The sequence below is a fragment of the Phoxinus phoxinus genome (genome assembly GCF_949152265.1).
Source record: "Phoxinus phoxinus genome assembly, chromosome: 9".
Taxonomy (NCBI): Eukaryota; Metazoa; Chordata; class Actinopteri; order Cypriniformes; family Leuciscidae; genus Phoxinus; species Phoxinus phoxinus.
Window position 1 is genome coordinate 6,635,834 of NC_136884.1, and position 25,816 is coordinate 6,661,649.

Consider the following 25,816-nt stretch of genomic DNA (forward strand, 5'->3'; position numbering starts at 1 on the left):
TTCGGCTGAAATGTGCGGATGAATATGGTTGTCCTACTGCTCATAAAACATTCACTACTAGGATTAAGAGATATAACCAGTTTAAATGGACAGGATCTCAAGCTGACTACCTGAAGAAGTTACTGTAGTTATACCTATTAATAGACATGGTACTTCCTTGAAAATAAATTCCAGCACTATTTACATACAACAATCATAATGAAATGAGTAAGCCGTCTAAAAATAAGAAAAAGAGCTAATTTTAATTTACAGATCTGATTCATGTGCTTATGTAGTCTTGATATATTTAAATGCAGTTGGAATCGGTATAGATTCAGTAAGTAACCCAGATGACCTGGTTGTGTTTTGCTTATTAGGTGTGTCGTCTGCCCACCGAAAGCGCGTATGCACCAACGCCCCTCATGAAAGTCATCCGTGTGTGGACCCAAAACGCTCGGTAAGTTTATTATTAACCATGCGGAGAAGATGGACCTCTCATTGGAAAATGAAGCAACGTATGAATGCAAGAACCACCTTTATGTTAAAATAGCCAAGCTTCTTTTTTATTTTTACAGTTTTTATTGCAACACAATCTTATAATATAAATGTTGTCTCTTCACTCTGTCAGATTTTTCCCTTTGCTTGTTAAGCAGAGACCAGGCCACCCTGAGTGTGACGTCCTGCTCAATGTATTTGGTCTGTTATCCTCCAAAAACGTGACTGCCCTCACAGTGGCCATGGTGATTGACATAGCCGAGAGCTTGCTGAGCACTCCAGACTTTGAACCCAAGGAGAATGAGACAGAGTTGATTGTGAATGACTGTGTGATCCCTGAAAGTTGTGATGTATCAGGTATTGAGAGTGGCTGTTGATGATTATACTAGAAGACCCACTATTCTTTGCTTATTTGACATCTCTTTTTCTTTTTTTTTCCGGGTAGATTCTCTGACTATCGGCTGCCGTCTGCTCCTTCCTCACATCCCAGCACTGCTACAGTACCTCAGCGGAGTCGTGCGTAACTCTGAACGCCTCAAAAAGAAGAAATTCAGAGTTCAAGTCAGCAAAGAGCTCAACATCCTCTCAAAGTATGTTCATAAATCTGTTTATATATATACAGGCAGCTTAAGAGCCATTCACAGCAAGGACAATAACTATTAACAATAAAGTTTAAAAGTCCTTACCACACTGATAATGATATCAGTGGAATCGGTTTCAGAACAATTTTTTTCTAGCTGGCGAACAATAAAAATTACATTATTTCAGAAATCATTATTTTCTAATTTGCTGCTCAAGAAATATTTCTTATTATCAATGTTGAAAACAGTTGTGCTGCTTATATTTACTATTCGAAGGTCTTGGATAATTAAAAAAAAAAAATCATTAATATGCATTAAATTGAACAAAAGTGACAGTAAAGACTTTTATAATGCTGCAAAAGATTTCTGTTTCAAGTAAATGCTTTTCTTTTGAACTTTCTATTCATCAAAGAATCAAGAAAAAAAGAGATCAGGTTTCCACAAAAATATTAAGCAGCACAGCCATTTCCAGCATTGATACTAATAAGGAATGCTATCATGTACAATGAAGTGAAATGTTAAAAAATGAATAACCTTCGTTGTGTTCCAGGATCAGTAGATTTGTGACTGAAAAGGGACAGAGTTCAACACTAATCGGTTTGCTTCTACCTTACCTCCACAAACCCAAAACTGCACAGGTACACTCTTCCTGTCAGTACATAATGAATATTAATATTTCATCGCTTTAGATCTCAAATCATTCTCTTTGTTTTCTTTCAGGAAACAGAGTTGGACATCCTGGGTACTGTGCAGAACCTGCTGAGACAGTGTTTAGAGCCCAGTATGTTCCTCAAACCTCTCTGCAAACTTTTCTCCATCATCCAAAACAGACTTTCACGTCAGGCTCTGTGTGAAGCGTTCCAGGTCATTTTCCGCATCTCCAGTCACTTTAACATCACTTAATGCATCAAACTTTTCCCGACTGACCGTATCTCTCCCCACAGACTCTGTCAGACATGGACAGTGAACTGAAGTACATCACAGACGTTGTCATTCAGGTGAATGTCCATTTGAGGCAATCACAAACGGCTTTAGTTTGGTTTCTTCCTGTCATGGTTTGTATTTGACTGGCTCTCGTCTTTTCTCCAGCTCAACGCGTTTGACAGCCGTCATCTGGACGAGGTTCACTTTGACGTGCGTCTGGTGGCGTTCCAGATGGCCACCAAGCACATTAAAGAGATGAGCACGCTGGATATGAGATACCTGACTGCTGTCATGCACAACTGCTTCCATTCATTACAGGTGACCGTCAAAGATTTTAGATTCTTGTGACATTACTATTAGCTCCAAAGATCTCTAAAGTTTATTTTTATGTATATATTTTTGTGTCTTGATCTGCTTCGAGTTTTGAATGCTTTTTGTGTTTCTGAGACAGATCGGCGACATGTCTTTGGCAGACAGCGCCACCATGTGCTTGTCAGCCATAATAATGCAGCTCTCAGAAGTCGGATGCCCAGAGGCAGAGTACAAGGAGATTGTGCATTACATAATACTGGATGCCCTGCGAAAGGGTTTGAGGAGCAAGACTGAGGTGAAAACTAGCAACATGTCAGCTTACATTCTTTACAGCACTTGCTCTATGAACATTTCATATGCAGTTCACACATTTATATCTGGCCGTCTTTTTTTGCAGAGTGTACGAAATGAATACACTACGATTCTGGCCTGCCTGGTGAACACCTTTCCAAACCGACCAGAGTTTCGCGATCTGGCTCAGCTGACAGATCATAATGATCCCGAGTCAGATTTCTTTGAGCATATGAAGCACATACAGGTAACGTCAGGACACTTTATTAAAACTCATCAGACCGACTCAAAACTAGAAACATCATAAATCTTCAATTGGGTGGAGCTTGGAGAAAAATGGTCTCGCATTTTGAATATTATGTTGTTTAATAGTGTGCAAGTGCACTCCTCTCCTTAATGAAACAGGCTTAGCTTTGCAATTAGCAATTAAATTAAAAATAAACTTGTAAATATAAACAAATCTACTATATAAATAATATAATTAATATTATATAAAGTTAATAATTTAATAATAAAGTTAATAATTTAATAATAATTAATTACTAGCTAATAGTAATTGTATATATATAAAATATAAAACCATTGCCACTTTTTTGACTCTTATTTGAAATTGGCTGAGCATAAAACAGTCTGTTTGTTTGTTTGTTTGTTTTACAGGTTTACAGAAGGGGTCGAGCGCTCAGGAAGTTTGCCAGGCAACTGACCGAGGGCAAGATTGTGATGTCATCACGCTCCATGCAGAATTACATCATGCCCTACGCCATGATCGCTATAGTTGATGAAAAACTGTTGAAGGTTGTTACTTACGTTTGGTGATATTTTTAACTATTTTAATTGTTCTGTCACCATGCTGGTTGTTTTATGTGTGTTTAATGGAGACATTATTTGTGTTCCCAGTATGAACCCATGAAAACAGCCGCTATAGAAGTTATTGGTGCCGTGTGCAGACGCTTGACCTGGTCCAAGTACTTGTTCTACATAAAACACTTCGTCCATATTTTACAGTCTGGAATAGCTGAGCAGAAACTGGCAGTCAGGTAAGCTTGCTGTAGTAGTCGGTGTTACACAACGGGGATTTGGTGCACAACGGATCCTGAGCGACAAATGTCTTATCTTGTAATCCATACTGTCAGGCACTTGCTGTGGCTTTTCTGTGATGTTCTTGTTCTGTTTATGACACTGAAAGACTTACTTGACTCTTTTTATTGGCTTAGTTTGTTGCTGATTGTTCTTGATGCGTTCCACTTTGACCATGAGACTCTCAGTAAAGAAATTGAGGCGGCCAAAAACAGGAAGATGGAAGGTGATAATGTCGCACACAACAACCACATTATACTTCCTATTAAACTACACAGCTTTACTTGACCAACTTAATCTATCAACAGAGCCCAGTGTTGTGGTGGAAGAGCCCGAGGATGAGGCAGTGGAAACTATGGACACGGATGAAAGTGATGCTGAAGGTGCCATGGAAACTGATGAGGCTGGTGCAGCTGTTTCCACAGCATTAGATGCTGAGATGGAAGGCCCTGCCAAACCAAAAGAAGGCAAAGAGAGCCAAATGAAGAAAGTGCTTCCTGTAGTCAGCAGTGGACTTCCTCAGAGTAAACACGATCTAGAGGCGCTAATTTCCTCTATTCATCACACGGTCACTCAGACCGTCCTGCCTAAACTTCACAAGTGCCTCACTGCGAAGGTGTGAACTCATTCATCGTACTTAATGAATTTAGTTTATAGTTCAGCAAGACCGAAGACTCTTAATGGACTAAATTCTAATAAAGATGTACAGTAGTGGCCAAAAGTGATGTCCGGAGGGGATATTTGTTTTTAATGACCCTACAAGTTAAATTAAACCATCAAAATAGAAGGAAAATATTTTTTAGTTTTTATATATGAGAGAAGAACAAAATACTAAACTTGGTTACGGTATTTATCTGACAAAATTATTTGGCAAAAAAATGCATAGAAAAACTAAATCTCACAGGAAAAAGCATACATTGACTACAACATAATAAGTTATCCATATTTAATTGTTTCTCTCTTGTTTTTGCAAGTGTTCATATTTTCTTTGTATGACAGCCTGGCCAAAAATGATGTCTACACAATTTGGCATGTTTTATTGCGTTATCACAAATAAAATAATTGACTCCAAACACAACTACGCAATATGCTTACAAAATCTTTAATACATTTTTAATAATATGTCGTAAATTTTCCTAGGCCGGACATCACTATCGGCCACTACTGTAACTAACAATTGACGACGAACAGTTGATTACATTAGTTTGGTGTTAGTTTTTTCTCTAATGTCTCAAGCCCCCAAAATAAGTGGTACAGATCAATATCCTGTTTATAACCACAGAAGTGCTCGTAACTGGAACAGTGTTCATCGTGACCTTATTGTACACCAATGTTTATTTCTGCAGGTTAAGCGAGATGACGAGCACAAGATGGTGAAGTCTAAGGAGGTGAAAGATGAAGAAGTGGCCAGGGTTCCTATTGCATTTGCCATGATTCAACTCATGAAGTCTCTGCCAAAGGATGTCATGGAAGCAAACTTGCCAGGGTATATTTCTTCTATCATTACCCATTCTCTTAAAGAGGACCTAATATGCTTTTGTACATTTTCACAAAAAAATAGTGTAACAGTGCTGTTTGTACATGAAAAAGGTCTGCAATTGCGTTTTTTCGGAAAGAAGGGGCTTCATAGAAACAGGAGCTAAACAGAGCTTTACTGACAGACAGGAAAGAGAGGTGCTGCAATAATGTAAAATATGTTATAAATAGTGTTTTTTGAACATTCATGCATGAAAACCTATTCTAGTAGACCCCAAAAACAAAATCAAGTTAATATGGCATTTTTAATGGAAGTGTCTGCTACAAATATTCCATGTTTTCTGTAATTCTGAGTGATCATCAGTGCTAAAAATGTTCAATGATGGAGTTTGGTGTTTATATATGCAGCATCCTTCTGAAAGTGTGCGTCCACCTGAGGAGCCGTTTCCAGGAGATCCGTGATGTTGCTCGAAACACTTTGGTGAAGATTATAGAGACACTTGGGCATCAATACCTTCATTATCTGCTCAACGAGATGCAGGCGGTCTTAGTGAAGGGGTATCAGGTAAAATATTGACTTTATTAGCACATGAGTGTGTAATCTAAGACTTTCAGAAGTTATGAGTGTGTCACTGATGAATGATGATTGAATAGGAGAAATCTTACAAATTCCAAGATTTACAAGTTCTTAGAAATGTAATCTTGTATACATGTATACATGTTGGTGTTGGCCGAAAACAATTTCCTTTTCTTTTTCCTTTTTTTATTAAACGGTGTGGTTAAAGTTGATATTGTGGCTTTATATATATGGTCAGACACTTACATGTGTGATTGTATTATTAACATTTGACCAAAATCAAGTTCAAATGGAGTTACAAGGTTTTTTCACATACGTGTTTTGTCTGTCATTAGAACGGCCACATCTGAGGCAGTAAGTTTATCACATTACACTTTCATATATTTACATATTATAAAGATTACTGTAGCTTTGTGGACGCTTAGTTTTTTCTGTCATTTGGCCAAAATCTTATGTTATAAAAGACAAAGTGCTACAAATGGGCTATTTAAGACAGTAATGGCAATGACTCGATGACAACTACTAGACTAAGACATTCTTCTTCACTCCTCAAATACACAAAACATTAGCCTTTATATCTTTTCCTTTTCTTGTGAGACCTTTTCTTTTTTTGTACTCCATTAATAAAAAATAAAAAATCGTATATAAATTCATTATAATCAAATCTTGGTTTATGTTAAATATTATGTGTAACACAAATAAAGCGTCTGTAGAAAAAAAAAAGTACAAATATTTTATAAAGCCAACTATTAATTTAATAAAAAATTTATTTGACAGTTTGCATCGTGATAATATGACCAGCTTAGAAAGTATAATATTACCGGTAAACGTTTCTATATCAACATCCATTTCTTCAATATTTACAAACATTTTAAAAGTAATTTTTATCATGTTTTTAAAAACATCATAAAATAATGCCAGATTTTTTTAACCTAGTAATGATCGACCATAAATAGCTTTGTACCTTAAAAAAGCCTCCATACATTTGATCGCTACATCATCTATTTCTGGATCAAACTTGTTTGCCAAAAGATGGTGTTGGCTCAAAATCCATTTCAAGTCTCCAGCTCCATAGACACACACTTCCCGTATGTACATCCCAGTGCATGGTGGGTAGGAAGCCCCTCTCTTTAGATCTCCTTCATGGTAGCTCCACTTCACTAGACGAGCAATTGCGTTCATGTCAGATTGCTCGTACTTTCTGTTTGGAGGGTTTGATCCTGGTACTGAAGGCATTCGCTGTAAGGTAGCCCACATGTGCTCATCTGGACTGTATGTGTCTTTCTCCCATTCCATGAAATCTCGAATCTCTTTGCTTTTAAAGATGTGATCCACAAACTCTCTTGAAACCACAAAGTAAGCATTTCCTGAGAACATAGGGCTCTGAATTGGCGGGGGTGACTTTCTAACATCGGTCCGAATCACACCGTTCGTAACATTGTGATGATACTGCCAGCGCACATTTTTAGACTCTACAGTCTCGGTCTCCAAACTGTTCTTTCCGTTCAATTGTTTTAGAGTCTGAACCATTTCAGCATTGGTTTTAATGGGGAAATCAGTGCCACAGGTGTTGAGCAGATACCTCCACTGGACGGGTGACTTGAGCAGATCCTGCATGCAGTTGATGTCCGCTTGAACTCGAGACCAGGAGGCGTAGATCACATTCTCCAGTTTACTGGCCACAAACACGTTGGTCAGACAGGACGCAATGGCCCTAACTGCTTCTTTAAAGATCTCTGGAGACCTCTGGTCCACATGAACACAGTACACATTGTCAGGAGTGTAAATGGCCCTTAAGAGCCTTTCAAACATCTCAATCTTCTCATGGATCACCATGGAGTAAGCAATGGGGTAATCTTCCTCCTCTTTACTGAGAGAAAGCGTCAGAAACCCTCTGTCTCGGATGTAGGATGGACAATCCTTGGTTGCGTTGAGATAGAATGACTCGGATAGCCGGGATTTTCTTTTTTTCGAGGCCAGGAGTTTCCTGAAAAGTCCTTGTTCACTCCGTCCATGTCTCCTTTGATAATAGCAGAACAAGCCTGTAGTTCTCCAACATCCTGCTTTAATAAGTGATTCAAGGCCGGCTTCTCTCTATGAGAACAATTTGTCCTTTGTTCTGGATCGTTCATCAAGAGGACGAACACGGTTGTACTTAAAGAAAGAATGGAGATTATTTTCAAAATCCTCTGATTCTTAAATGCCATGTTCATTTCTTTAAGATTATAAGCTGCCAGAAACAACTGCTAGGAGAGGAGACCTCTGTTAGTGAGGTATACAACCGCCTCTCTTTTTAATATACCAGAACAGTGTGGCAGGAAGCGAAAGCCAGCAAATCACATTATAAAGGGGAAGGACTGAAATTTATAAATTACACAACAGAGGTGTGGCTATTATCTTCCTGGATGGTCTCCGTGTCATTGTCAAGTAATAATAATAATTTTTTAAACATCAGCAAATATTGAAAGTAACAAACATCATGTGTCTGATTTTGAAACAAACACTGTGGTCTCGTTAAGGAAGCTGCTCATCTTATCTATTGGTTCTGTAGATTTCTTTAGTATTCTGTTTGCAGTTGTGGAACACACACATTGAAAGACCGGTATGTTTTAAAGCAAACCAAAAGCTTTATTTATACATACACACACACACACACACACACACACACACACACAAAATAAAAAAAACAATATTATTACATATTTACCATACTTATGGCAAATGATTTCAACCTTCAAAATGGATATGAATTTAGATCATAGAAGATTTGTAAGTCATTGACTGTTTGAAGTTTTTTTTTTATAATTTTTTTTTTAAATAATTGAATAGACCTGGACCAAACAGAACAAGCATCATGTCATTGACCCATGTATAATTTCTCCCTACAGGTCCATGTTTTGACCTTCACAGTGTACTATTTGCTTTCTGTCCTGAAACCATCTTTGAACGCAGGGGATCTTGACCCGTGCATGGACATGCTTATCACGGTAAACGGCACCATCAATATTACGTTGTCAATCATAATTTTGAAACAATTGTAAAAAAAAAATATTAAAACAAAAAAATTATTTTCTAACTCTGTTGTCAGATCTTCAACAACGAGCTGTTTGGAGCCGTAGCCGAGGAGAAGGACATCAGAGGAATCGTTTCAAAGGTGATGGAGGCCCGCCACAGCAAAAGCTCCGACTCGTACGAGCTGCTCGGACAGTTCTGCAGCCAGGAGCGCGTCGTCCACCTCATCCTGCCACTCAAAGAGGTAAATGACCAGTGAGCTGCATCTCAACAACAGCTTCATGAGTTCTCAAGAGACTTATCTGGTCTTCATCTTCCTCTCAGGTGCTTGAGAACACGGCCAGTTTGAAGGTGTCGAGGCGAGTGCATGCTGTTTTTAGGAGGGTTGTGGCGGGACTTTTGCTCAATAAGAGCATGACTCCTCAGTCCATCCTACTGCTCTGCCACGGACTCATCAGTCAGAGTCTCCCGCTCATTACCAGCAAGAACAAGTACGTCACACACACACACTCAGAGATGCATTAGCACTGGTTCAAACAGATCTAATTTAAACAATTACACATCCTATATTTACCCAGAGAGAAGCATCGTCCACCTCCAGACCCTCGCCTGCCTCCGCCGAGCTGTTTACTGCTGTCGGCCACTCCTAAGAGAGTAGGGGTGAAAGCCGCCTTTAATAGCAGAACAAACATGCACATCCTGGTGGAAACGGGACTCAGTGTAAGAAGCTATGCCTTGTTTTTTGTTTGACTGTATGGGAGTTTTCCTATGTGTGTTTAGTTAATTGTACATCAGTTGCCCTTTTTAATTAAAACGCTTCATATGCTCTTACGGTCTTGTGGACTTACAATGGCCACCGAGTGCAAGCACGTGACCGCGAAGTCCACAAGACTGTAAGCTGTGTCATTGGTCAATTTAGGTTTCAGAATGGTACTCGAGAGTGCCCCCTTTGTGGTCGATATGTGCCCGCTTTTGACTCGTAGGAAGACTGCGAGTGTTTAGAGTGCCATTTGGGACATGGACAAACTGAATGAAATCATGTTTGCTAAATGGCAAGCATTGGGGCCTATACGATTTTTTTTTTTAAAGGTTTTGAAAGGTGCCTCTTTCTCACCAAGGATTTATTTGATCAAATATACAGTAAAAACAGTAATACTGTGAAATATTATTACCATTTAAAATAACTGTTCTTTATTTTAATATCTTTAAAACTGATTATTCCTGTGATGTAAAGCAGAATTTATTATTCCGGTCTTCAGTGTCACATGATCCTTCAGAATTCATTATAATATGCTGATTTCATACTCAAGAAACACTGAATTTCACAAATATTCACTTAGATTTTGTTGCAATATTGCTTTAAACCCCAAAATGTCTCTTACACAGTTGCTTCACTGTAGTCTGAAGAGTTCAAAGATCAACTCATCTGGCCCGTCAGTAAAGGAGATGTTAGATCCGTTTGTATCTCTCCTCCTGGACTGTCTTAACTCCATGCATGTAAAGGTCAGTACTACTTAATATATATTTGAGTCATGCGTTTTATTGTGCACAATCAGTTTTTCCTGAGCCACTGTTCCTTTTTACACCCATGGTTGCATGAATACAGCAAAAAATTCTGTGTACTGTGCACATCAGGTGATTACCGAGGCTCTGCAGGCCTTCATCTGGATCTTGAAGTTTCCTCTCCCGGCAGTGGAGGAGAATTACAACCAGCTGACCAAGCAGCTCTTTGTCCTGCTGAAGGACTACGCCAAAGCTGGAGCCGCCCGTGGCGAGAACTTCCCCCTGGTTCAGAACTGCTTTAAGGTGCGTGAGACCCTCACCACTTTCACATTTATTACATTCTCATTTTAAATGTTAATCGTGAAATGTTCTGTTTTATAGGCCATAACTGTTTTGGTAAAGAGTGTGACAAAACATATAACAGAAACACAGCTGCAAGTGCTTCTGGGATTTGCTGAGGAGGACATCTATGATCACAGTCGGCAAGCCACCGCGTTCGGCCTCCTGAGGGTAAGTTAAACCTACTCATCTACTCCTGGTGGTTTCCTATGGTCATGGAAAACCTGGAGTTAGCAGAGCAAAATGACCAGTTCTGGTAATTTACTTGGATTGCAGTGTGTGAAAGGGGCTAGTGAGTCAAACTGACTGAATCAGTCTTAATCAAAAAGGTTTTTAAATCCTTTGGGTTTGTTTGTCTTGCAGGCGATTCTGTCCAGGAAACTGGTGGTACCCGAGATGGAGGATGTTATGAAAAAATTGGCCAAGTTTGCCATCGACGGGTCAAACGAACAGGTCCGCATGCGCTGCAGACAGGTCAGTCAGCATCATCATCATCCAGGTTTATTCTGGTCCTGCTTGTCGTAACTATCATCAGACTGATATCTGTCCTGTGACTGCAGATCTACCTGAAGTACCTGATGGACTATCCACTGGGGAAGAAACTGAGGAAACATTTTGACTTCATAGTTGCTCAGCTTACGTATGTTTTTTTAGCATCTGATTAATACTAGACGGATATGAATTGTTTCCTTCATGTGAGGCGTATTAAAATCTTTTTTTTCTTCTAATTCACAGTTATGAATATGACACTGGGAGACAGTCTGCCCTTGAATTGTTGGCTTACATTTTCCTGAAATTTCCTCAGGTACTGTATCAAAACCAGTTGAAAGGTCAGAGAGAGGGTGGGAAATGGTCATGCAATGCTATTATTAAAGTTTTTGTTGAAAGGTTACACTTTATTTGATAACACTTTATTTTACAGTGTCCTTGTTACATGTATTTACCATAGCAATAACAGTAAATTATGCATAATCACATGCAACTAACCCTCAACCAAACCCTAATTTATTTCCTAATTTATTCATTCATTTTAGTTTTATATTTTAAGTAATTTAGTTGTGTTTATGCTTTTTTTTTTTTTTTTTTTTTAATTTAGTACATCAAGTTAAACTACCGGTAAATGAAAATTTGCCTTTGTAACTACATGATAAAATCACTTTTTTATTTTTTATTTCAGTTGATAATATTTTATTTTAAGAACCAATTTTTATTTAAATTTAACATTACATTATAGACATTAAAGCACATTCCGGATCTTATTGTTCATTGTGCAGAGCAAGCTATTTTATAGGAAAAAGGTATCTTTATGGGGAAAAAATAGCTGTCCCTCTGGAACGGTTAATTTGTTAACCCTAAAGCCCAAAATCTTACTCTATTCTGGCATGATCCAGTGAAATCCTGCTGGATAAATTAAGGTCCCATTCTACCTTTTTCCCCTCATTGAATATCCTGTTTGACTTGGAAATGCTTTGAATCATGCAAGTAAACTGGCAAAAAGATTCTTCTTCTTGATATTGTTCATGATATTGGAGGATTAATCTGTTCTTTGTTCACAGGATCTCTTGCAAGAGCACTGCGGTTTGTTCTTTGTGCCTTTGTCATTGGCCATGTTGAACGATGATTCTGCACCCTGTAAGAAAATGGCGGCTCTGGCCATCAAGTCTCTGCTGAATCAGTTGGATTTGCAGCGGCAAAATTCCATGTTTAACCTGGTTGACAGCTGGATTACAGACGAGAAGGTAATTAGAAAAACAGTGTTGAAAAAAAATAGTTCTGCTGAAATTTGTTTGGGTTTTAACAGCTTGTGCTTTTGCAGACGGCTCTGCGGAGACTGGGAGCTCAGGTTTGTGGGCTGTTTGTGGAAGTCGAAGGACAAAAGTTCAGCCGGAGACTCGATGTCCTGATTCCTCTCATCGAGAAAGAGATCCGCACTTCCAACTTCGAGGACGTGAGTGCAGAGTTTTATACTATGGAGTTCTTTTGCATGATTTTGAGTCTGACAATGCCAATGATATGATCGATCAGATTGAGGAAGAGGAGGATGAGAAGGCTGCTGACAGACTGCTGTTCGGTTACCTCACGCTCATCGTCAAACTCATCAAAGACTGCAGCTTTTTGGAGCTCTACAAACCTGCAGACCTGCTCAACAGCATCTGGGGTATGAACACACAGAAATTCAGTGTTTACTCTTTCCCTGCCAGCGTTTTATTTAAGTTATTTTTGCTTTTTTGGAAATTACCTTTCGTGTAGTGTAGTGTGTAATATATCTGTTTGTAAATGTAAAAGGTCTGCAAAGTTTCACAGATTAAAGAGCACGATAAATTGAGTTATTGTTTCCCAAAAGAAAGAACAGATTCTGAACTGCCAGAAACGAGTCGTCGGTAAATCCAGTCTTACTTCCTGCAAAAACCTATGTAGGTTTGTCACAAATGTGCATAATGCCAATCTATGGTCTTAATTGGCTGCCATGAACAACGTCTACATTGACCCGCCCTCAAACACTGCAGTTGTAGCTGAGGCCTGGAAGAGTTTGGTTTGTGTTATGTTGAGAATGCGCTTTTTTCATGCGCAAAATGATTGACGACTCACACTGGAATTGATATGGTAAAACCGACACCGATGTTACTGTTCGTATCACTGCGTATCAAGTGCTGAGGAGCTGAAATTCAGATATGGTAATGGGGGGTTTCGTTTTCAACAGGCGCAGTAAAATAATCACAACAGACTGGGCCATCTGACCAACCGGAGCAGAGTATGCTCTCAGGAAGGAAGGGTTCAGAGAAACAGAATCCTTGATTGAACTGTTTCAGACAGTGTGAGAAATGACGTGATGCTGAAATGTATATTATGTAAAGAAAATGTAAAAATTTGGACCTTGGATGCATGTTAACCTATTGTAGGAGTCCTCCAAAACAAACCTTTAAAATAGCATGAACATTTTTGATCATAGATCAAAGAAAGAAAGAACAGAGCCTTTGCTTTATAACAACAACAACATCAAAAAACATTTTTATTCTAGCTTAAAGGATTCTTTATCAACACTTTTTCTCAGACTACATCCGGACTGAATTCAGAATGATGATCAAAACATAGATGGAGTAGATCAAGTCCATCAGCAACCCCAAAGCGTGCATCTTTCTTTCTCTGTAATAATGCAGTTTTGAGTTATATGCTGTTGAATGTATGAAGATCATGTTAGCTTACTTGTGTGTAAACTACAACTCTCCACTTCTGGTTTAATGCAGATCTTTTGCTTTGCTCGTGTTTGGATTCGGAGATGCTTTTATTATTTCAGAACAGTGTAACAGCGCCCCCTACCGTGGATTGCTGAAAAAACTCATCAATTGAGGGAAAGCGTTGTCATAAATGACAGAAAATCTCATCAATGGCGGGGAAAGAGTTAAATAAACATGCGCTTATGAAGCAGAGATATTGTCATGCATGCATCATGAACTCTCTCTCTCTCTCTCCAGGTCATATTGATTCCCATCTGCGTTACCCTCATTCCTGGGTTTGGCTGACCGCCTCTCAGATCTTTGGTTTGCTGTTTGCGGCTCATAAACCCGAGGATCTGTTGGCCTTATGGAGTTCTGAGGAGAATAAAACCATGCACCCTGTAGCCACTGTTTTTATCACGGACAACCTTTATCACAAGGCAAGAGTCTGAGAACATGCACGTAAACCCCTCGTTTGACAAAAACTGACTTTAATAAATAAATTCCTCTTTTTTCCATTTCTAAACCATTAGATGAGAGAGCTGGTTCTGTCCTTCTGTTACCAACTGCAGTCCAAGTTCTTGGATATTTCTGCTGGGGAGCAGGTAGGAAATAATGAAATATGTTTGTTGTTGTGTTTTGATTATATTTCTATTTAATGAATATATAATCATTTAATTTAAATGTTATTTTTGTTGTTGATGTAATAATTAGTATCAGGGTTATTATCGTCAACTACAAATAAAACTAATAAAAAACGTCCTCTTAATTGAAATAAAATAGAATAAAAATATTAGTTGAAAAACTAAACAAAAAATGTAACTAAAATTAACATGAAAATATGTATTTTTAATCAAATTTCAATTCAATATATTAATAAAACTAAAATAACACGAGTATTTTTTATTTATTTTTTAACAACATAAAATTTGATTATGATAGTGAACCTCTATTTTAATGTTTTAGCTCTATTTTATTCATTTTTATTTCTTGACTTTCTATGGCGTTTTAAAATTTTGTTACGAAATATCTAAACCTTTTGGATAATTTTTTTTTAAATGATAAAATGTTTTATAAAAGTCAACTGTATAAAATGTAAATGTAACTCTTTAATATGATTTTAATTATTCAACCACAGACCAAAATCCATACAGGCATTAAAATCCCTTCAGACATTATTTTCATGCTGAATTAATATTATATAAAAACAAAACATGTCCGCGTGTTGGGATTATCTGGCTTTGGATTGGCTGGCTTGTTTTCGATGCGCAGGGTTTTGGAGGGTCTGACTGAAGTTACAAAAACTGCTGAAACCGTTCAAAGCATCTGTAATGGTGATCTGATCTGTTGTTGTGTGTGTTGCTTGATCAGGTGGTGAAGAACTTGCTTTACGTGGCCAAGGTGATCTACCTCATCTCACCAGAGTCAGATACCGCGAATCCAACGGATCCGGAGGACGAAACGACAGTTAAAACAGAGGGGAATGAAGGGGAAGGAGAAGAGGAAGAAATGACAGATAAAATGGAGGGGAATGAAGGAGAAGAAATGACAGATAAAATGGAGGGGAATGAAGAAGAGGAGGAAGATAAGGAGCAGAAGGACAAGCCACCGTCTCTCCTCTGGGTGATGAATAAGCTTTCATTACTGGCCAAAAGAGAAGCCGCAGACTCCCCTAAAGAGCCTCTGAAGGTGGGTGTTAAATCTGTCTGTTTAGACTTGATGTCTCCAAATGAAACTGATGGATTGCTGGCAGATGAATGTCCTCTGGTTTGAGGATGGCCAGCTCAGTGATTCTCTGTCACTTTTCTGTCTTTTAGAGAACTTGTGTTTTTAAGTTCTTGGGAGCCATAGCTGTGGATCTCGGAAAAGACCGGCTGGGACCGTATCTGACCACTATCATCGCTCCTCTCTACAGAGAGCTGGACAGCACATATGCAGACCAAGGTCAGTCCACACACTATCAACACAAAAAAACTCTTTAATATTTAATAATTATTGTATCATATTTGATGTATTATTCTGCTTGTTTTTTGTAATGTGTTGTGTAGCGCTACAAGTATTAGAAAGGCACATTACAAATTAAATGTATTATACGTATAGTAGCATTTTATAATTAATTAATGGATTCAATAACAATGGGTGATGTTTTTTTACGTACTTATCTTTGTTAATATTAATTGCTTATTGTTTGTTCGTTAGTTCACAGTGCATTAACTAATATTGCCAAATAAAACTTGCATAAAAAAAAAAAAAATATTAGTAAATATTGAAATTACCATTGACTAAGATCAATAAAATCCAATGAACGTCATGCTTGCGTAGTACAGTGTTAATGAAAAACTAAAAGGAAACATTACCATAAATGGAATAACTTAAAAGAAACTTGAAACTAAACAAAATCATATTTAAATTTTTGTAAAACAAAGAATGACCTGTATTAAGCTTTTTTAAATCCCATCAAAAATGCTGATATTATTGGAAGTAAAATAGATATGAATCTAAAATTAGAATTGAATTCCCTCTACCAGTGACTATATGGCTGAAACTGCCCTTTCATGAATCGTTTGGGTCTTTTTGTCTTCTTTCAGACCCCACGCTGAAGAACTTGGCTCAGGAGTTGATCGAGCTGTTGAAGAAGATGGTCGGTCTGCAGCAATTCTCTCTGGCTTTTGCAGCGGTGCAGAAAGAAGCCGCCCAGAGACGAGCTTCACGCAAGAAAGTCAAGGCCGTGCAGGTAAGAACCACTGACAACTCCTAAATACCGCTCAAGTCTTCCCAGAACATGTGTGTTCTTCTTAAGTGTGTCATTTAGAGACATCTACAGGTAAAGGCTCATTCACACCAAGGACAAGAAATAATGATCACTCTAAATTTAAAACAATAGCAGTCTACGTCACAACTATAACAATATCATTGGAATCACTTTCATCATTATTTTTTTTCCAGCTGATGAATGATAAAAAACTTGACAGCTTGGGTCTATCCTGCTTTAAAGCTTTTGCACATTTAAAGTGGCAGACAACAAAACTGGAGCTAGCGCTTACAATAAACAGAACGTTATTGTGTGTTGGACATTAGTTATACCTCTTGATGTGAAAGGGCCTTAAACATTTGTTGGTTCATTTCCAGATTACACATCTTTATAGCAGAAGTAAAAGTGAAATAGTGGTCATATTCAATTTCTTAAACCATACATTCTCCCCATATCTTTGTTTTTTCTTCCCAACAGGCTGTTGTAAATCCTGACCTGGCTGCAAGAAAGAAGGTAAAGAAGCAGCTGAAGAAAAATGAGGCCAAAAAGAGGAAAATAGAGTTTGTGCGTACAGGACATAAAGCAAAGAAACATAAGAGCAGCTCACTGAGGAACTTGGCCATGCTCAGTTGATTCATTTTTCTGCTGGTTAATGGTTTTTAGCAAACTAATACTTCAAATGTATACAGTAGAGTAGAGAGGTTGACCGCAAGGGACCCCCCTGGGAGCGTTACCTGAACCCTGTTTTCAGTGGTAAGGGGACTGAGAGCCGATATCAATATATGGATTTGTGCAATGTTTTTAAATAAAAATCTTGCAAAAACACCCCAGCCATTGTTTGATGTTATGCATGATGTAATGCGTTGACTGCATATTTATTTTACAGCCATAACACAGGAGTGGGCTCCCCTGCACACGTGCAAATATAAATATGCCATTACAAATCCAAAGCATACAAATGACAGTTAGTCTTAATTAAATATCTACCCATGTAATATTAAAACTGAACTCCTATACCAGCTGCAACGATTATTCCGAATCAGGGGGAAAAAGGCTAAATTTAAAAAGCAAACACCTTTGAGATTTCAAACGTAGTGGATACAGTTCACCAAAAACGATAAGCAAAAGAGGGAAAACATTTGAAGAGTTCATTCATAGTCCATTCAACGCCGCTCGCCTCACTCCAGTCTCTCTGTACTAGACAGGCGAGAGGATGGTCTTCGCACAATAGGAAGCAGCAGTCACTGGTCCAAAGGACACCCAATAAGAAGTCTCTGAAGTTCCTATATACAAGATATTTAGTGCATTTACTGCCGGCTCTTCAGTGAATCCACTAGCCTGAAATATAAAAGAACAAGGGGGCATTTGGTAAGCACAATGCAAAATATTTATATTTGAATGTTTAAAAAGGAAAATCAAACCTACCATTCCATTGCCTCATCCAGGCCTGTGCCTTTAGTAGCAGATGTCTTGAAGATCTGCCACTTCCGGTCTTTGAGCGCAGGTAAACCGAGAGAGTTGGCCACTTCAGTAGGGGTCATGGCCTGTTCCATGTCCTGCTTGTTTGCAAACACCACCAGGATGGCTTTCTTTAACTCCTCCTCCTGAAAGACAAGAAATATGTTCAAATGCACTGATAACAATAGAACGTTACATAAATGGAAACCACATCTGACCAACCTCCAACATGGCCACCAGCTCAGATTTGGAGATTCCCATCCGGTCGCGGTCACTGCTGTCCACCACGTAAATCACTGCATCTGTGTTGGAGTAGTAACACCGCCAGTACGGCCTGTGGAGGAAGAACAACACATCTTCAGCTTGGTTTCTCTTTATTAATAGAATGCATAGTAAAAGAAATAACTTCTTACCTAATACTCGTCTGTCCACCGAGGTCCCATACTTGAAATTTCAAGTTCTTGTATGTAACAGTCTCCACGTTAAAACCAATTGCTGAGTTGAAAAAATGGCAAATTAGTCCACAGTACATAATGACATGACAAAAGTTGTGTATATAAATCTGTCGTCAACACATACTAGGAATTGTTGTGACCACTTCTCCCACTTGAAGTCTGTATAATATGGTGGTTTTTCCAGCTCCATCCAGACCCAAAATGAGGATTCTCATTTCTCTGGTGCCAAACAGACCCGAGAAGAGGCTGGAAAATAACCCCCCTGTAAAAAAATATTTTGTGAAATTAAGTTAATTTTAGAAAAGATTTTCAACATTCGACAACACCATTTTAAATCAACACGACCATCATACTAGACGCCTCATCTCATATAGGATTCATATAGGATCGAACACAGTCGAATAAAACACTTATAATAATTATGAAAAACAAAACTGTTTGAGTTTTTCAATAACATGAGTTTAGTTATCCGCAATGCTAACAAACAAACTAGCACCACCAGCGTGATGATGAACAAACATCCCTTTGTAAGCACGTAAAAAGGCGTGCCGTTAAATTACACTTTAAGATAGATGCATAAGCTGTCTATAAAGTCCAACAGAATATGTTTTAAATCACGTAGACCTACCCATTTTAGATTAAGAAATATATTATCGCTGTCTTTCTGACGGAAAATCCGGGCAAACACTTCCGTGCTCGAGCTACTAAATGACGTGTCACACAGACACGTGCACGAGCCTTTTTAGGGTCGATTCACCGTTCGCACATTCGACACGCATCTACATCTACACTGATCGAATCCACTGTTGACGGATACATACATTTTAAATATAAATTAATTAAAGGCATTCCTCTTATTATTTATGCGTTGAAGTGGGTGTACATGTAAACAAAAAAATCTAAATATACTGTATTAATTGAATTATATTTTTATTCTCACTTGTCATCCCAAGTTTGTTTAGAAGCACCATACCTCCATGTTTTGAGGCATTTAAAAACTACTTAAAGAAACTAAAAATGAGGACGGCCTTAAAACTCTCTAAATGACTGGCAACATACATAGATTTACCCCCCTGAAATGTATTTTAATTAATAGTTTACATTTGCATTACGTTTTTTGTTTGTTTTTGTTTTACGATATGCTTGCTTGATCTTATTTTTGATGTTTTTTAACAATGATAATATTATAATGCCTGTTTGTTATTTGAAAAGATGTAATAAGGTAAAAAAAAAGAGAGCTTTGGTCACGGGAAACAGCGCCATTATGTGTTGAACATGGGGACTGTAATACAAACCCCTTCAGCAATCCACTTGTTTGAGAGACACATTTGCTGCTGCAGTCTCACCAGTTTCACAGAATGAGGGTTACCATCTAGCCACGAAAGAGTCACTGTTGCGATTTGATTTTCCAGCACTGTGAATAAAGGAAGACACAGAACACTTAAAAGAGCCAAAAAAGTAATTCAATCAGTTTTCATTTGTACATTTTTAAACACCAGATCACACTAGAGCATATATAAATCACAGATGGCCTTACTGTTTACCTTTACTGATCAGTTCATAATTTACTTTGAAAATGTTTTGTCTGTTGTTTCTTTGAATTGTCTTTCATGTGATGACATGTTAGCGAGCATGTCTTTACTTTACTGCTGCAGTGCTATTGAGAGTCCCCATCACTGTTTATTGTGTCTAAAATGTTATGGCTCATGTGTGCTGGCTTCAAAACAAATGATTCGCATAGGTTTCAAAGCTTCACGAAGCAGTGTTTCTAAACGTCCATCATCACTATTACATGCCGGAGTTTAGCTCCAACCTCATTAAAAACACCTGAAGCTAATCAAAGTCTTGAGGATTACTAGAAACTTCCAGGTAGGTGTGAAGGACTGTTTCTTTTTCAAATAAAACGATCTACTTGATTAAACAAGATATGCTATTTACAAGTGATGCATGTGTTATAAGTTTGACATTTGACATTCATAATGAATGAATAAAGTTCTTAATAACAGCACTTTATAGCACTTGTGTGTGTACATTTACTATTTGGTAATATTTCAGTCAGTCAGGTGATCTAACTAAACATAAGAAGAAAGATCAGCTGCTTATTCTATGTGAAAGTCCCTAGTTTAAATCCCATGATTATTCAATTTAATAAATTTAATAAAACCCCTTCCAGAACTCCACAGACTCTGTGGCTCAGGAAACAAGTTCTGAGTTCAAATCCCACTATTTCTTACATTCACTTGTTGTCATTGTCAAAGTTGCCCAAACGGCAGCTTTCAGTGTGAATGCTACAGTGGTGCAGAGGCTAAACACACGTTCTCTGCTGGTGAAGCTGTGATAGAGGTGAGGGTTCAAACCCCACTATTGTTTACATTAAATTAATGTCATTATAACCAACAAAGTGCCCCAAACGCCAACCTTGAGTGTGAAAGCCACAGTGGTGCAGTGGCTAAACACACGCTCTCTGGTGATGAGGCTGAGATAGAGGCGAGGGTTCAAACCCAAGTTCCGCTTTTAAATCACAGGCCTCATCCAGGAGAAAAGTCAAATATAAGTTCCAGCACATGTCTCAGCAAGAGATCTGTGGCTCACAGGTAAGAGCGCTGCCTCATGGTTTCAGAGGTTGCTGGTTCAATCCCAGCCAGATCTCCGCGATACGAGTGAATGCTGTGTGTATGAAGGGATGGGGACGCGTCGGGTCCCCCCCGAACCCCGTCACGATGTCCAGCAGGGGTTATGCTTCTTTAGACAATAAAATTAAAAATTTAGCAGACTCAAAATTCTGGCCCGCCGTACCTTCCCCTCCTATTTAGGTTCCCATCATTTGCTTTTTAAAGGGGTGACCCTCCAAAAAGAAAATGATGGTAACCTACATGTTTAGTGCCAAACAACAACATTCACACGTCAGAAGTCTTACCCGTCCATCAGCAGAAGTCCATCATTACAGTGAACGTCTGTCCACACGTCCCAGATCTCTGCTTCTGGCGACTGGACGCTCCAAACACATCCCGTATTCTGGAGAGGAAACATAAATAAACACAGACATTACTTAACATTACATACTGAATAACTAAAACATCAGAATTTTATGTCTAAATGTAATCGGTTACATAAAGTCCTAAAGCTGTACAGTGTTAAAACATATAATACATAGTATGAATGCTGAATCAATAATAATCTTTTGGTTCAATCTACTGTTCTTTTAATGAAGTATTTATTCCCCACCTATTTAGGTTCCCATCATTTGCTTCTCAAAGGGGAGGCCCCTCAAAAAGAAATTGATGGGAACCTACATGTTTACCACAGTAAAACACACAATCACACATTACATTACCTGTCATGAGCAGAAGTCCATCATTACAGTCTACGAGTCCTAGATCTCTGCTTCTGATGGCCGGGTTTACGCTCCACAACACATCTCTGATTCTGTAGAGTCACGGCATAAACAAACACATCATTACACACTGTATATCTAAAAAAAAAACTGAAAAAAAAAAAAAAGTCTAACATTTATTTTAGTCTAAAATGAAATCTGCTATACATGAGTAATGCTGTATCAATCAATCTACAGTTCATCTCGTTTAATTCAAATACTGTCTTCCAGGACACAGACTGAAGAAAACACTGAATACTAAAAACTAAAGAATCTACAGACCTACAAACATCAGAACAAGATTACAGAAATGACAAGCAAAGTGTCTAGTCACTGATCTTTACTTCATTGTTTCATGCTTGTAGTAATAGTATGACAGCCGTTAATGTGGTATTTTAATTAAAATGTGTTCTACTCTAATATCCCAGTCATAACCGGAAGTAGAAAAGCTTGAAGCAACAGGAGAACATCAGAGCTTCACACACACACAACTCCGGCTGACTCTCACACCAATCCAGGAAACACTGCAGTAACGTTAGTCTTTCTTAATCCACGTTATAGTGTGAATATCAGAGGGCGATTCATTCAAAGACTAAAAAGGTAACGCTAAAACTAGTGACTGGTTTGATAGAGCGTGCAAATCATTTGACAAGAGAAATTTACTTTATGCGGAAAGTTACTCACAGGTGAGTCTCGTGACACTCGGTTCCCGCATTTTATCCGTCTGTGTGTCGGTTTAATTTGCAGTTGAGCTGTAATATGCGCTGTTAAAGTGACATTAAGAGCTGTCATCTTGTCATCTGCACGTGTTGTTGTGATTGTCATCAAGCGTCATGTTGTCAAGCAGCAGAAGTGTCAGACTGAAGGAGAAACCGCTTCTGCCGCCTAGAGGAGCGGAGGAACAACTGCACTTTACTGTCGTCGGGTTATAGTGGCGAGATCACATTTGAGACTTTGTATCATGAAGCAGCAACAAAAACATGTTTAAATCACACAGATGCAGTGACCCTCTTTTACAAAGCCTGAGCCTAAGTTTCTTCATACACATACATTAGATACAAGTTCAGTGGCGCAGAAAACAATTGTTTGACTCTAAACGAGTAAGTCTGGTCTTTCGTGGTTATGAATGTATTTTTTAACAAAAGAACAGAGAGGACAGAAGAAAAATCCCATTGCAGTGGTGTAATTCACACAAATCCCCACAGGAGGGCGAAACACTTTTATGTTCATTAGACTCGATTTGCAGTGGTGTAATTTACACAAATCACCACAGGAGGGCGAAACAGCTTTATGGTTTTGTTATTTTTTTTAGTCTAATGTTTATGTATATTTAGCTTATATATAAGTATGCATATTTCAATGTCAAACAGCTTTTCTCACATGACACTTGAAATAAAAAAAAATAGTTATATAAGAGTGGCTCTGGTTTTCTCATAATTAAATAATAATTCTAAAGAAATACTTTGTCCAGAAATAAACACACAAACAATCTTGCAGAGTAGTCAATGAGTTATCAATGATGACCATCTTTTACCCAGCTACGTAAAGATAAGCTTTAAATCTAAAACGGTGGCTCAGTGGATAGTTGTCTCCCTTTCAAACTGGAAAGTCTTTATTCAAACCCCACATTTGCTAAAGTTATTCATCATTTAACACAAAGCTCTGGATCAAACCTGTTGAAAACACTCATCATCTCTGCAGTCTCAGTGGCTCAGGAGAGAAAGTGTTGTATTTCAATCACAGCATCCTGAGTTCAAATCACAGTATTGCTGACTTTCAATTGTTCTTATTAGACAAGGACTCCCGAAAACCAGTTACTGGTGCAAAATCCATGATGGTCGAGTGGATAAACACACACTCTTTGAGGAAGAGGCTGTGATGAAGACACGGGTTCAAATCTCACTTTAACTGCTTTATTGGAAACTCTCAGGATAATAGTGAAATATAAGTTCCTTCACATGTTGAGACAAGAGATCTGCGGCTCACAGGTAAGAGCGCTGCCTCACGGGTTCAGAGGTTGCTGGTTCGAGTCCAGCTGGGTTTCTGCAATAGGAGTGAATTGAAATTAAATTGTCATTGATAGTTGTTATCAAAGAAAAGGCCCCAGACACCAGTAATAAGTGTGAAAGCCACAGTGGTGTAAGTGGATAAACACATGTTCTCGGCTGATAAGGTTGCACTGGAGGCATGAGTTCAATCCCCACCTCAGTATTATTTATTGTAAAATCACAGGCCTCATCCAGGAGAAAAGTCAAATATAAGTTCCTGCACATGTCTCAGCAAGAGATCTGTGGCTCACAGGTAAGAGTGCTGCCTCATGGGTTCAGAGGTTGCTGGTTCGATCCCAGTCAGATCTCCGCGTTACGAGTGAATGGTGTGTGTATGAAGGGATGGGGACGCGTCGGGTCCCCCCCGAACCCCGTCACGATGTCCAGCAGGGGTTATGCTTCTTTAGACAATAAAATTAAAAATTTAGCAGACTCAAAATTCTGGCCCGCCGTCCCTTCCCCACCTATTTAGGTTCCCATCATTTGCTTTTTAAAGGGGTGACCCTCCAAAAAGAAAGTGATGGTAACCTACATGTTTAGTGCCAAACAACAACATTCACACGTCAGAAGTCTTACCCGTCCATCAGCAGAAGTCCATCATTACAGTGAATGTCTGTCCACACGTCCCAGATCTCTGCTTCTGGTGACCGGACGCTCCAAACACATCCCGGATTCTGTAGAGGAAACATAAATAAACAAAGACATTACTTAATTGCACATCATATTTTAAAAGTTAGTCTAAATAATAGTTCATAAATATAATATGACATATAATATGACATAACTTAATACTGCCTGATATACATACTAAATATTAAGCACTGCAGCTCCTCTACTAAAGCATGAAGTAGCAGGAACATCAGAGCTTCTCACTCCAACTGACTCTATTAACAAACATCATTCCAGTAGATCATTGCCTTCAGTAAGACTACAACAACAGCAATGACCAAAAAAAAAAAAAAACATTCCTTATTATTCTACTTTATATTATAAATATCTGATGGCGATCCATTGACAGCTTATACATGTAACGCAACAACATTTGTTTTTCTAAAGCTGTCAGTGAGTTCAGCATGTAAACACTGTCTGTCTGTGATAAACCTTCATATGAGATTCATACATAATTAGCTGTCGAATAACAAGTGAAGTTAAGTTACCTTGGGAAACAACCAGATTTAAGGACACCATCATCAGAAAGAATATTAATTTTGTAGCTTTTAGTCCATGTGCGTTCATTTTGTAGTGTTCAACACAATCCATAATAATAACATGAATCTAAATGAACTGACAGACGAACCCTGCTATGACATTTCAGCAGAACTATGTATCATTACTTTTACAAAACGTAAGGACTATAGCGCGTGCAAGTCATTTTAAAAGAACATTTCACTTTGTGTTGAAGGATACTTACTAGTGACACTCGCAGCGGGTCTCTCTGTTGTTGAGCTGGAATATGTGCTGTTTAAAGACATTAAGTATCTCTCACTGAGCTGTTATCTGCCAAATCTGTACTTAAAACTGCACGTGTTGTGTTGACTGTCATCATCAAGCGGCGTCATGTTGTTGTCAAGCATCCGAAGACCGAAGGTGTCACAGTCAGACTGAACGTGATTCTACTTCCGCCGCCTAGTGGAGAGGATGGAAAACTGCACTTCAGTTTCTGTCATACGGTCGTGTTATAATACCGAGAGATTGAAAGTTGGTTGAGTTGACGTTTTAACTTAATTCCGAAACATCTCGCCTGCTTTAATATTTGCAAACTCAAAGCAAAAGTCTCTGCTCATTTTGTACACCAAGACTAGGCGAAAAATAGGTGTTCATCAGCTTCCTCTTTGTGGCCAATAAATGTATCTGCATCAATAAATTAAACCACAAAACTGAGGACTCGGAGGCGAGACAACTGAGTATTTTATCATGCATGTTCACAAGCCGGACCCCATAATCATAAT

The 25,816-nt window shown here is 38.4% G+C and overlaps 2 protein-coding genes and 1 pseudogene across 10 annotated transcripts in view; 1 reads left to right on the forward strand and 2 right to left on the reverse strand.

Annotated features, from left to right (window-relative positions):
* utp20 (UTP20 small subunit processome component) overlaps positions 1-17,364 on the forward strand; it is a 30,655-nt gene extending 13,291 nt beyond the window's left edge. For 3 of the 5 annotated variants that reach the window (XM_079624334.1, XM_079624333.1, XM_079624332.1), the window contains exons 29-62: positions 357-436; positions 608-831; positions 920-1,064; positions 1,606-1,693; positions 1,776-1,919; positions 2,000-2,053; positions 2,145-2,297; positions 2,431-2,586; positions 2,689-2,829; positions 3,240-3,377; positions 3,480-3,619; positions 3,797-3,885; positions 3,968-4,275; positions 5,006-5,145; positions 5,544-5,700; positions 8,601-8,699; positions 8,801-8,968; positions 9,049-9,215; positions 9,303-9,444; positions 10,111-10,227; positions 10,360-10,530; positions 10,609-10,737; positions 10,930-11,040; positions 11,127-11,206; positions 11,302-11,371; positions 12,123-12,305; positions 12,383-12,514; positions 12,592-12,724; positions 14,040-14,221; positions 14,315-14,386; positions 15,153-15,470; positions 15,599-15,725; positions 16,370-16,515; positions 17,011-17,364. In XM_079624334.1, the coding sequence (XP_079480460.1) occupies positions 357-436; positions 608-831; positions 920-1,064; positions 1,606-1,693; positions 1,776-1,919; positions 2,000-2,053; positions 2,145-2,297; positions 2,431-2,586; positions 2,689-2,829; positions 3,240-3,377; positions 3,480-3,619; positions 3,797-3,885; positions 3,968-4,275; positions 5,006-5,145; positions 5,544-5,700; positions 8,601-8,699; positions 8,801-8,968; positions 9,049-9,215; positions 9,303-9,444; positions 10,111-10,227; positions 10,360-10,530; positions 10,609-10,737; positions 10,930-11,040; positions 11,127-11,206; positions 11,302-11,371; positions 12,123-12,305; positions 12,383-12,514; positions 12,592-12,724; positions 14,040-14,221; positions 14,315-14,386; positions 15,153-15,470; positions 15,599-15,725; positions 16,370-16,515; positions 17,011-17,166 (4,860 nt within the window). In that variant the 3' untranslated portion in view covers positions 17,167-17,364. The remainder of the gene's footprint in view (positions 1-356; positions 437-607; positions 832-919; positions 1,065-1,605; positions 1,694-1,775; positions 1,920-1,999; positions 2,054-2,144; positions 2,298-2,430; positions 2,587-2,688; positions 2,830-3,239; positions 3,378-3,479; positions 3,620-3,796; positions 3,886-3,967; positions 4,276-5,005; positions 5,146-5,543; positions 5,701-8,600; positions 8,700-8,800; positions 8,969-9,048; positions 9,216-9,302; positions 9,445-10,110; positions 10,228-10,359; positions 10,531-10,608; positions 10,738-10,929; positions 11,041-11,126; positions 11,207-11,301; positions 11,372-12,122; positions 12,306-12,382; positions 12,515-12,591; positions 12,725-14,039; positions 14,222-14,314; positions 14,387-15,152; positions 15,471-15,598; positions 15,726-16,369; positions 16,516-17,010) is intronic. The other 2 variants (XM_079624335.1, XM_079624336.1) reach the window with 2 other exon arrangements.
* Positions 6,492-8,014, reverse strand: LOC307004832 (beta-1,3-galactosyl-O-glycosyl-glycoprotein beta-1,6-N-acetylglucosaminyltransferase 3-like; annotated as a pseudogene). The gene has a single exon. The product of its transcript is annotated as a beta-1,3-galactosyl-O-glycosyl-glycoprotein beta-1,6-N-acetylglucosaminyltransferase 3-like (transcript).
* Positions 17,365-17,837: 473 nt separating the features above from the next.
* Positions 17,838-25,470, reverse strand: arl1 (ADP-ribosylation factor-like 1). 4 transcript variants are annotated; one of them, XM_079624340.1, is made up of 11 exons: positions 25,279-25,470; positions 24,444-24,541; positions 22,504-22,704; positions 21,781-21,872; positions 21,364-21,461; positions 19,742-19,860; positions 18,571-18,708; positions 18,405-18,486; positions 18,214-18,325; positions 17,959-18,137; positions 17,838-17,871 (listed from the first exon to the last, which is right to left on the reverse strand). In XM_079624340.1, exons 7-11 carry the CDS (start codon positions 18,659-18,661, stop codon positions 17,841-17,843), a joined length of 495 nt encoding a protein of 164 aa, XP_079480466.1. In that variant the 5' UTR covers positions 18,662-18,708; positions 19,742-19,860; positions 21,364-21,461; positions 21,781-21,872; positions 22,504-22,704; positions 24,444-24,541; positions 25,279-25,470; the 3' UTR covers positions 17,838-17,840. The 4 variants fall into 4 exon arrangements, with proteins under 4 accessions (XP_079480466.1, XP_079480468.1, XP_079480467.1 ...); XM_079624342.1 differs by lacking the exons at positions 21,364-21,461; positions 21,781-21,872; positions 22,504-22,704; positions 24,444-24,541; positions 25,279-25,470 and adding an exon at positions 21,039-21,056; XM_079624341.1 differs by lacking the exons at positions 21,364-21,461; positions 21,781-21,872; positions 22,504-22,704; positions 24,444-24,541; positions 25,279-25,470 and adding an exon at positions 19,991-20,265.
* Positions 25,471-25,816: the final 346 nt, after the last annotated feature.